Source organism: Hordeum vulgare, chromosome 5H (genome assembly GCF_904849725.1).
Source record: "Hordeum vulgare subsp. vulgare chromosome 5H, MorexV3_pseudomolecules_assembly, whole genome shotgun sequence".
NCBI lineage: Eukaryota > Viridiplantae > Streptophyta > Magnoliopsida > Poales > Poaceae > Hordeum > Hordeum vulgare.
In genome coordinates, this window is record NC_058522.1 from 475,588,055 (window position 1) to 475,600,364 (window position 12,310).

General features: G+C 40.4%; 1 protein-coding gene across 1 annotated transcript; it reads right to left on the bottom strand.

The window, feature by feature from the left end:
- Positions 1-4,841: 4,841 nt before the first annotated feature.
- Positions 4,842-12,015, bottom strand: LOC123399299 (sodium/hydrogen exchanger 6-like). The gene is made up of 22 exons (XM_045093714.1): positions 11,690-12,015; positions 9,761-9,812; positions 9,583-9,642; positions 9,477-9,501; positions 9,301-9,386; positions 9,098-9,209; positions 8,946-9,008; positions 8,830-8,849; positions 8,660-8,754; positions 8,460-8,488; positions 7,915-7,946; positions 7,788-7,835; positions 7,653-7,713; positions 7,374-7,471; positions 7,225-7,300; positions 7,105-7,124; positions 6,853-6,950; positions 6,656-6,765; positions 6,498-6,584; positions 6,064-6,143; positions 5,792-5,892; positions 4,842-5,230 (listed from the first exon to the last, which is right to left on the bottom strand). Exons 1-22 carry the CDS (start codon positions 11,889-11,891, stop codon positions 5,199-5,201), a joined length of 1,587 nt encoding a protein of 528 aa, XP_044949649.1. The 5' UTR covers positions 11,892-12,015; the 3' UTR covers positions 4,842-5,198.
- Between the last annotated feature and the right edge of the window lie 295 nt (positions 12,016-12,310).

Below are 12,310 nucleotides of genomic sequence, written 5' to 3' on the forward strand. Positions count from 1 at the left end.
ACCTACAGGGCAGGCCTATGACCCTACCCTAGGACTATAACCCCATCGGTAGGTAAAGATAAGGGGGTAGCACTAGGCATCAGACTGCTGATGTTTGGCTTCAATCAGACTAGCCCTCAACCATTCGATTGGAAGCATGGTGGACGTCCGATACAGTTCTTGGGCCCGTGAGATTTGCTAATTTGTCTCATTAATCGAGTGATTCCGAGTAAAACGCGGGCTTAAGGTAACGTGATCCTGGTTAGTTACCGACATGCATGGATCTCCGCTTCAGTCAATCACGTGTGATCTGTTGCTACCTACTTTGTTATTTTGCTTTCCAACAAGGATAACTTTTTTTAGGGGTTCCAACAAGGATAACTAGGTATGAGAATTTATTTAAAATGGATTTGCTTCCAGCACAACAAACTATGTTTCCATGGTTTCCTAAAAAAAACTACGTTTTCATGGATAGAATAATTTGCTTCCTCTGTTTTTTATTCAAACCTATATTTTTAAAAATAATTGTTTATTTTCTACATAGCAAAACTATATTTTGTGGACACATTTTATTTGGTTCCCTATAAATTTAGTTGCTTCACGTATGCTTTGTATACTTGCTTTTTTATGAAAACTTTATTCAAGTGTTTCTAGATACTGGGAAAATTTGTTTTTTCTTGAGATAACGTCGTGAAGCTTTATTAATTCGCCAGCTGCTAATGCGTACCGAATCTGCTTCAATGTAACTAAAAATGTATTCCATATAACATTTTATTTTGTTTCCGATGCTGTAAAAATTTGCTTTGAACAACGGGATGATTTGCTTCGATGTAAATAAAAATGTATTGTACATAACGTTTTATTTTATTTCAATGCAATAAAAAATTGCTTCCACCAACGAGATGACTTGCTTCGATGTAATTAAATTTGTATCTCGTGTACCATTTTTTAATGCAACAAAAGTTTTCTTCCACCAATGAGATAATTTGCTTCTATCGCAATCAAAAATTGTTTGGGTGAAACAAAAAAGTATGTCCAAGCACACTGCTTCCAAGTAACAAAAATGTGCATTTAAGAAATAATTTCAAAGTCCAAACACAAGAAAAAACTTTGCTTCCGACCACCAAGAAAATTGCTTCCATGAAGTGTACAAATAATTTGTCTACAATATAACGTATGTTTGCTTCCACCTTCATTCGTTGGTACATTGTTTCCTTTGTTAATATCGTATGCTTCCTATAGATTGTAAACTTGCTTCCATTCGCCTGCGGTCATCTTGATTGTAGGGCGGATCCAAGTGTCATCACACATCTAGGTGCATGCATCGCGTCTCCATATATGTCTCCGGTGATGCCCATCGGCTTCAAAGCCAACACACATCCGCTTGAAGGATACATCATCAAATATATGAAATATATGAAGCAAATGAAAATGTTTAAATGTGAACAATGCTATTAACAATGTAAGAGAAAGTATAACAAAAAAGTAGAGGTATGTTTCTATTGTCGCAAACTATCTTGACTGAAGGAAACATACAATAATGTTAGGAATAATGGATATTAGTACCTAGCGGAAGCATATAATATTGTAAGTGGAACCGAGAGCAACCAATGCAGCCAACATTTGTATGCTTCGATCATTTTGTGATCTACAAACCAGTTTCATCCATTGATGCAAATGAACTGGAATGTCGAATCATATTTATGATCTGTGGAAGCACATGTATGATGCCTATGAAGCATGGATAATGGAAATCGAATTGGTAATAATTACTGCATGGAGACAGATGATATACCGGCAGGCAATTCAAACAATACCTTTCATTTGGAGGAGGGACTTGGAAGAGGAAAGGCCCGGAAGCCACAACTAGTTCTTCAAACGACGGGTGGCACTCCGGCACCTAGTTCAAAACCTTTAGGCAACCTGGTAAGGCAACAAGCGCAGTGGAGATCGGGGGCACGTCCACCTAATGACGACATGGCGCACTACAAAGGTCACTTGGGGGCGGCAGCAGCGAGTAGCGTAGTAGATGGGATCCGATCTGGGTGATGATGTGTTTTGTAGCGTCGGTCGTTGATTGCGTCTTTGGCACGAGGTGGGAAGAAGGGCAGTGTGCGGGAGATAAAATCTCGGCGTTGCAATTGGGGATGACAGTAGCAGCGCCATGGTTGACGGCGAACTCGGAGGGATGTCCGACGTGGGCACCAGAAAAGAAGGGAGGTCCGGAAGAGATGCAATGGGTGAGGGGTCAGGGGATTATGCAAATGTGCAGGCGTGAAATACGGGTGATTAACAACCTCATGGAGGGATTATTACGTGTGATATCTCAACCGTGGGATCAATCAGGTGTGGATGGGTCAGAAGTGGTCTGAAGATTGATTCCTACCAGACTATAGACATAAAGTGTTTTCCAAAGATAAGATTCTAATATGGCTTGTTTGATCAACAGTGAGGTCAAATGAGTTTGTTACCAATGTATAGACCTTATAGTAAGGAACAAATATTTCTTGTCCATTTTATGCATTTTTCAACTATATTTCATATCCAATTCCTATCTGTCACTTTTTCATTCTTCCTCAAACATGGATTTATTTAGTAAAATTCAAAATTATTTTTTTGTTAGTAATTTAAACCCCTAATATGTCGTGGTGTAAAAATGGATAGAAATTGGCCGAAGTTGTTGTGGTGTAAAAATAGATATTAATTTACTGAGCACTTATTTAATCGTAGTATCTATGAGTGGCTAATCTGATAATAGAACGTTCAACCCAATGAGTTTTTTAAACAGTGATATAAGATAAATTGGTATATCCATATTTGGAGAAATTTTGGCGGTTGAGGAATACTTGTTTCTAAATAGTTTTTTGAGCAAACACTACACCCTACGAATGATACACTATCTTGTATCTCTTTCTCTTCAAATCGGTCAACAAAATAAAATAGGGAACGGATATGAAATAGTTGGCTGCTTATAAAATGCTGTGATGGAGCCCGTTGTAGAGGTTGGTTGAGTGACAATTTTTATTTTTATATTTCCTCTTCTCGTTGGCTGCTTATAATATGTTTTTTGTCGAGTGCCAATTTTTATTTCTCATGTTTCTTCTTCTTGTTGGCTGTTTATAAAATGTTATGATGGAGCCCGTTGTAGAGGTGCCTTCAGTAACCGCATTGTGGTTTGAAGCCTTGGTCTGGTTGGCCATAGGAAGGAGAAGGCGCGGTAGACAACGACAACAATATCGGCTATTCTCCTTGCGTAGGTGAACGTACCGAGCAAAGAGTCTTAGTTTTTTTTTGGGGTATTTCTTTAGGGTTAATGTTAACATGAATGCATAGTATCGATTTACTGCTTTTATTATTTTGGTTTGTTGGGTGTATATTTCTAGGTTACAATTCAGGTACTATTTCGGTCTATGGTTTGTGTGGGTTAATGTTTTTAATTTATTTAGCTATTGTTCCTCTTTATTTGTTTTGTTGTTCCGTGTTTTTTGGGTTTGCTATTTTGATTTATTTGGACTATTGTTTCAGCTAGCAGTTTTTGGTTTATTTGTATATTGTTCCGGGGAAGGGGATAGCATGACCGTTGCCGGCCCTCACCAAGGAACATCGCAGATGATGCGGACATGACGCTATCGGTGGCACGAGAAAAGGGAGGGACAGACGAAAAGCGTGAAGAGCCTCACCAACCAGGTGGTCGAGGGTTGCGCAACAAAACGATGCCCCATGAGGAGCTGATCGATGCGCTGGATATCAGCCGGATGGCCTCCATTGCATGGCGGCAACAACCGCCTAAGCTCAAGATGGCGAGGTAGGGAGGAGGGATGGGAGGAGCGTCGCTGTAGCGGTGGATGACGTTTGTTCAGGTAATTGTTGGTGCATTGTTCACTGTAATCGACAATACCTTACTTTTTCCACGGATTACGATTCATGCAAATATACTGTTCCGATTTACTTTTTTGTGCCTCGGCATCACCATCATCGGAAAGGAGCAGGAAACGATCGAGGCGGCTCTGCATCAGTACGCGATGGAGAGAAATAACATATAGAAAAATCCTAAATATTAACCTTCTAGAGTATGTAAGGACACGGGGGTGGAGAATGGGGAGAGAAATGATGTGTAAAAAAGTTTATGTTTTTTTCCGAGCCGCGATGTTTTTTTTTCCTGAAACACTGTTCACACAAGTTCACGTTTATTAATAGGTATTGTTCATGTACACCACTGTTCACGTGCATTTTTTACCCATCAATGATGCCCGTATATGAACAGTAGAACTAAGAAAAAAGTCCAAAAGAAAAAAGAAAAATCGGATTCTTGCCGCTTTAGTATTGTTATATAGTAGTACTTATATTAGAGCATATTAATGCAACGGTAACTAACTCGCTTTGCGGATCCTACTATGTAAGGGAAAGAACCTTCGACGAGTAAAAGTTTTGGCATCTTGTGTGACCGTACGTTTCCTCCCCGTGATTTGCTACTTTGACATAAAAGCAAATTCTGCAACACGTGAGTCTTCTATTTGTTTTTCCGACTCGCTTGCTTGTGAACGAAGCATCACCCAGATCCCCATTGCCGGCAAAAGGTTCATGTCAACCGCCAGCGGGAGCAAGCAGCAGGCGGCCTGACACAAGAGAAATAAGTTCAGCCGTAAGCATCGCAATCTAACGGTTCACGGTTTGGGAGAGCGCAGAGCAAGAGCATTGACGCCAACCTCTTCCGCTACAGTACGAATCAACATCTTCACCCAGTACGAGCCAACATCAGCAGTACTGACGACTATTAACAGAAAGATGGCAACGTTCCTTGTGCTTCGTACGTACAACCAGACACTCTCCCAACTGTTTCAGGCCTCCACGCATCATGCACCGGAAGGAAACAGGAGAGCTGATCTTCTCTCGGCGCAAACGGCGAGATCAAACTCCGGGGAACCCCGACTGTTTACACGAAATCTCAAGGCAGATGCTACGTACAGGAAGAACAAAATTTCGAGCCTCCCCAGTCCTCACAAAAAGGAGCAATTAAATTTCCGCGTGTGACGATGCTCTTTCCTAACACATGCTGAACTGAACTATCCTAATGTACCTATGCACTGAACTATGTGGCAACCTGACTCCAACTCTGATAAATCCACCGAAAACCGGTCACATCGTGCTACTATTTTCACCATCTAGATGATTGCATCTTCCCGTTCTCACAATTTCTCAATATATAGCCCTCCGAACATCTAGGTGCTGGCTATCCCCAAAACTTCACCTGCTGTTCATCCAGAACAATAGTCAATCAACAAGGGATACTCAAGTTTATAAAAAGCATAGCCTTGATATGCACAAGGAATTAAGATAATGTGAGCCAGTTGTCATGCTTTGGCTCTGCAGGAGGGAAAGCATCTTTGCTTTGAGCTGACTATAACTCATTCGGTGCAGTGTAGTATCACCAGGGTATTAATATATGCCGCAAAACATGTGAAAATCTTGTGTAAATATTCCAAGAAAAACTCGAATAATCTGTAGATACTAGGGAAGGACGGGGATGTTATATAACGATGCAAGGGTCAAATTTAACATCATTTATGTTATGAAGAAGACAAACACTTACTGAACAATGAATAATACAATCCAATATCAATACCGAGCATTTTACTTTTTCGTATCTTAAATTGCATAGATGTAGAACAAAACCTTCTATAATACTACAAACTATTTGCACATTTTAAAGAAACTTCTAAGACCCAATTTTACGCAATTCAAATTCTGGCTCATTTCACTTGATGTTGTCCCTATATAAAGTAAGGAATGGAAACTTAGGATATGTTCTTACAAGAATCATCGTCGTTGTCGTCATCATCATCATCGTCCTCATGTTGAGAGGTAAAAATGGGAGTGAGATAATTCCTGTCCAATAAAGCAAAAGAGGAAGTGCTGCAAGACAAAAATAAGCTGATTAGAAAGCTCCTGTTCCCTTGCTGAAGCAAGAAACAATAGAGAATGCTATCGACACAAATACACAATACTAATAAAACGGAACTCCTTGAAGAAGAATTCAAGTTGACCAAGCAGCATAGTTTCTAAAGGAGGTGTTAATTAGTGCACCTTCTCCGGAGTTCTCTGAGTTTCAGTTGGAATTTGTTCTTACTGGGTGTCCCTTCCTCACTGCTCCCCTCAAAGTTCTCCTGCGTTCAGCAAGGAAGCTGTTCATAAAATGAATAACCAGCATTTTCTAAATAAATAAATAAATCATAAACCGCCAGTATCACAGAAACATTATTTTAGCACCATTTGTGAACTTGTCATCTTTTGAGAAGCATGATAATTGGATTTTCAAAAAGAGGGACATTAACTCTAAAATGCCATATGAGGCACTCGGCGTCCAATATCCAACTGCTCCTTTTCAATCCTAAAATGGGGCAGATAGGCTTACTGGGCAGGTGGCCTGCCCTCCAGCAAGACCCTCTCCGCCAGTTCCTATGATTGAAAATTAGATATAGAGTATAAGTGTTATTATTCAACACTGCAAATGCACTTGCCTCGTATGGGTGTCGATAACGGTTACTATCCCCAACTACTTGTAGGGCTTCAAGCATCGTTCCAGTTGAACCTCCGATCAGAAGTACCTGGGATGCAGTGAGAAAGTTATTTCAGTTATTTTAGAGAATTACTAAAAGAACTAAATGCAGCAACTTACAGTTAGAACAACAATAGATGTCGTAGCGGTGAAAATTGTCTCCCCATGCCCTTCAGGAAGATCATGAACTGACTGAAGAGCAAGGGCAAAAGCCATAGCTCCTCTAAGTCCTGAACAGGAAACATCAAGTTCTAGTTGCTTAAACTTGAACATGTCTATTTGATGATCCGATGAGCATGTTTGATGGCAATACATACCGCTATACCAGAGGGCCAGCTGATATTCCCTAGGTATTTGGGAATGAGGTGGTCGTGCCAAATTTAATATGTATGCACAAGAGAAGACATTTGCAGCCCTTCAAGACGAGAGATGAGAAACCTAGTAAGGTGCCTAACAGACTAAACAAGTGTGATAAGTGTACACATTTTCCAAACGTTCAGCAACCAAGTTTGACACGTCACATGCCCATCAAATAGGGAAATAGTAAAGATGAGTCGATCAAATGATACCTTGCAACTAATATGAAGACCTGTATTAGTTGACAAAAGAAATAAATTAAGGAAACAACAAAAGTCGCAACATATTTCTTAAGTAGAAAAATCACAAGTTGGTGCAGAACCAAAGGATACAATTGAAAAAAATATGAACCCAATATGAGACCAGCTCTGACGTTCCATTGCAATATCGAACCCCATGTATATGAATCTGTTTAGAAGAATAACCAACTTATTAACTAAATTTGTCTAGTTATACATGCTGCAAGTAGAATCTGACTTACATGAATGCTTCTGCTAGTGATGAAAGCAAATGGAAAAAACGAGCAGTAAAACGCTGAGAATCTTCTGACAAGTTATAAAATGTATATCTCTTCATCACCTGAAATAAAACTTAACATCATGTAAGTATCTTTGCCTGAGAGTTTATGATCCCAGTAAGTTAAACTTGGTTACTGATATTGGATTTTGGGTGATATAATCCCAGTAGAAATTCAGTAACTAAGTATAACTTCCAGTGTACAGAAGAAATACAAGGCAGAGTTGTCAAAACTGAAACTTACAATCCCAGTAAAGAGAATGGAAACAATGCCAGACAGGCCAAGGCCTTCAGCTAGCATGTACCTAACACAAACAGCAGTTACTGATAGCAACCTATAAATGAAACATAGATCAAAGTAGATAGACTTGCGACTTACGAGAAGTAAGGGAAAAGCACAAACAAGCAGCTCTCCAGATTATGTAGGCTGTAGATGAAAATCAAGAAATTTAGTTCCTTATATTAGAAACTCTAGTTTTGAAAAAAATACATGTGTTAGATCTTACTTCTCTACGCCAAGTTCTGCATACTTGAAGAGGTTCAACAGAATTAAGGAGTACAAACATGCATGTCCACACAACAGAAATGAGAACAACACAGTTTTACCAGTGCACATTTCAATATCCATTCTGGAACCATACAAATTAATAATTATCATCATGGCAATATCAATACAAAGTGTTCTAATTGATGACCCTACAGAAATACACTTTACTTTCGATATTAAGGAAGTTATACACTTGTACTTAACCGCCATAATCCAAGTTATGGTTTTTGTATCATTCAAACCAATTTTCTCCTTTTTGTTTATTATAACCGCACCATCTGAGGGTAATCTTGGATCACCCCAAGTTACACTCAGAAACCAGAGAAAAAACGCACATATGCCTGCAGAGTGGCAAGACTGCTATACCTATAATAGTAAAGTACAGTTTCAGCAATATGTTGTTGTAGATGGGTTACCAACGGAAACCACAATACTTGCATAAATAACATTAATAATGAAAATTAGGCTCCTACTAATTGAAAAAAAAGGCAAAGTAGAGGATATGAGAGCAGAAATAAGCCCAACTCCAATGCCTGCGCAACAAAAAAGGTAGTTGAAATGTCAAAAGTGGAATGATAGATAAAGGTTTGTATACAATCATAAGGAAAACCAAGAGAAAATAATCTCACTTAGCAAGTGAATACTATAATCTATTAGAATATGCTCCACACCTAAGCAGTTTTACAGAACTAGAATTACATTACCCGATGACATAGAACCAACAAAATTTTCAAGAAACCTCAAGATAACTATCAACAAATTCTGGCCGGAAGAACTTGTCCTCATTGATGCCATGGTCCTGAACAAATAGGGATTTTGAAGCAAGATTGAGAAAGGAAGCACACAAAGAAAATCTTAGGACTAGCACCCTCACCTGTACAAGGATATAGCCACCTTAATTGTCAGAACGTAGGTGGATACCAAGCAATATGTGAGTATCAGTAGAAATCATTAAAAACATGTTTTAAGTACAAAAAATATTACGCATACAGCATCATTTAGGACCGATTCTCCAAAAACAAGAGCATAGAGGTTCACATCGGTGCCAAGTTCCTATATTCAATGAAGAATATGTAAGCATTTACTTTAAGATGGCAGTAATTAAACTTGCACATGTTAGTATATGAAGGGATGGCAGAAACCTGAAATATAGACAAAACAGTTACAGGATCTGTTGCCGAGACAAGAGCACCAAACATCATACATTCAACCAGAGGCAACCTATAGATGATGAATATTAACCCAGCAAGGTAGCTGCAAGAAAGGTAAACTGCAACATTATATGCTTATTAATAAAGGGAACTGGAAGGAATATGCAAAGTGGCAACATAAAATGGTTTCTTACACTAGAAGACCCGTAACAATGGAAGCAATGAAGGTTCCCAGGATTGCGAAAGTTATGATAGCACCGAAGTTTGAAAAGAATGGTTTCTACCAGAAACAAAATTTGAAATGCTCAGGTGTGAGCCTGGAACTGATGGGACATTAAGGTACTGTGGACCATAACAATTCAACACTTACTGGTGCTAAGTTGAACCCCGACTGAGTAAGGTGCAGTCAAGTAAAACATGTCAAACTTCCCCAGAAATAATTAAGAAACAAAATTGGTATATACATTAAAGGATATAATATAATTGGAGGAAGCAAAAAGAGAAGGAAGAAGTCCTCCCGAAAATTGAACCATCTCCTGAATTAACATAGGAAGTAAACAAACATCAAAGATTGCACAAAATTAAAAATATTATGATAATTTACATGGCGATTTCTTTCAACCGGAACAAAGGAAAAGAGATGCAAGAATATACCTGGTACTTTTCTGAGTGTTTGATATGTTAGCAAACCCTCCAACAATCATTCCTGATATAAGAAATTATAAGTAACTACACAACAAAGGTATAATATACAACACACATATTTCAATGTACCTCTAGAAACTACTATAACAATACACTGTTCTGGTTTAAGATACTCTAGGTATACTAGCTAGTAACATGTACGTAGTTTGCACTTTCTTAGCATTACAATTTCAATTTTCAAATACTTAGTTTGAGAGTACTTTATATTAGTGTAACGTAGTTTCGTATACAGTTAATGGACCTTGCTCCAGTAATTAAAACTAGTCATGGAAGAGAGAAGTTATTCTCTAGCCTGCCTCTGCATCCAGGAAGTTTTCAACTTGGTAAGGATTGGGATGGCAAATTACTTGGGTCACAACCCTCGTGTGTCGAACTTTTTTTTGCTGCACCTACATGGAGACAATGTGGTCTTGGACACTCCTAACGGCAAGGCCTCTGGCTCCCAAGTCCCCCCCCCCCCCCCCCCCCACTGAGAGCGAAGGTCCTACAAACACGTGGATGGTTGTGCCCAAACACAGTAGACCGTGAATCCCTTAAATGTGGCCCGGTAGCTAGATTTGACCCAATCAACGGTTACATTTGCTTCTCAGCCTAGTTCAAGAGTGGAATACAATAGAAGTATAGATGAATGTGTGCATAATTAGGAACTGATGCAAAAGTTCTAGCATGTAGTCCAAAGAGTAAGACACTGGCATTCAAAAGAGAGGGTAAAAAGGTAGTGAAGGTTTGTAATAAACTACCTGAATGCATGTGTGTCAGTATTAGCAACTGTAATTCTCTTTCTAACCCACAATGTAATTCCTCTTATTCAGCTTCAACCAAAATGTAAGTCCTTCTACGCTCCTACATCCCAGTGCACTTTTGCTCACGTTGTTCTTATTTAGCCCTTCATTAATTTTATCAAGAATTGAGCCCATACCTCTAGTATTTATTCTATTGGGAGGAAAAACAGTTGTAGAATTCCAAAAAAAAAGCAAGCAGAAGGGATTACAACAAAGATCTGATCACCTTGCACGGTTGCACACCCGTCAAGAATGCAAAGACATTGGAGATTGGACTGTCACATATATTTTCTGACATGTATTAACAAACTAAAAGATTGTAACATGAATCATACTGAGCGTAGAATTAAACACATTATGGAACAATGGCACTTTGGCAGTGGTTCAACACTCCAACTTAGCTAGTTTATAAACACATTATGCAACAATGGCACTTTGACAGTGGTTCAATACTCCAACTCAGCTATGCAACAATGGCGCTTTGGCAAGTAGAAAGTATCAACAGCTAAAGGTAACCGATCCTTTAAACACGACTAAAGTTTAAGAACGACTAAAATGCAAATGGCACATCATTCATGTTATATCTCAGAAATCAGAAAAACGACACATGATGACTGGGCATTTTCCCAAAGAGCACGACAACTACAAGCAATTGAAGTATTGAACCAACATTCAGTCGCAGCAGTAAAACTGAACGCTGTTGGAATTACACAGCAGCGTGTGCAGCGCATGCATTTTATATTGCTCATCAGATTCAGTTGACACTAAGGTCCAAACAGAACAGCGCGCACAGAGTGGTTCACAATGTTCATCCTATATCCTCGCAATCATCATACCACCACGCACCACTCGTCGCTAAACACTGTCAGAGTGGTTCCCGTCGCGTCACTAAACAACCCCAATTCCTGAACCAATCAGCTCCGTCTCACTCACTCACCGACCGAACGAAAGGCACGGATCAAAATCGCACGGGAATCCGTATCCACTGCCACCGCGAAGACTTAGGCGGGGAATCCCTAGCTGGTTGACAGTGATACGATCGGCATTTCCGACCTGGAACTTCTGGGGATGGAGGGCGGATGGGTGGGTAATGTACCGATGAGGAGGGATGCGCTGGCCTCGGGGAGGTAGTAGAACTTGCGGCGGCGGAGGAGGTGGCCGAGCACGAAGGAGAGCACCAGCATGGATATCTGCAGCAGGATCCCCACCCCCGCCGCCTGCTGCTCGTCCACCGCCCCGCCGAACCCCGGCATCGCGCCCTGGTGCGGCGCCGCCGCGTAGTGCGCCGCCGTCTCCATCCTCCTCCTCGCGGCGCGCGCCCTCCCCCGCCGTCGTCTCCGGCGCCTCGTTCGATGCGTTGGTCCGTCCTCTCGCGCGCGCTTCGCTCGCCGGTTATTCGGGCAAGTCGAGTGGCGAGTGGCGACGCCTCTCCTCCAGTTGCGGACTGGTCTTGCTGCGGTGTTGCGGAGATCGACGGCTAAGGGCCGGTTTGTCCGTTGATCTGACGGGTCTGAGAGGCCGCGCAGGTGTGGGACTTGTGTGTAAAAATTATTTCATTATTTTAGAAAAACCTGTAATTTATCAAGAACAATCATAGCTAGCCACTCTTGGTGAAAGACTTCGATGATGAAGCCCCCCGATAGAAACCGGGCTACCTCTTATCCAGTGGCTTTACGTCTCTTGTCGTTAAAACGACGAATGAGTTGCATAATCTTAC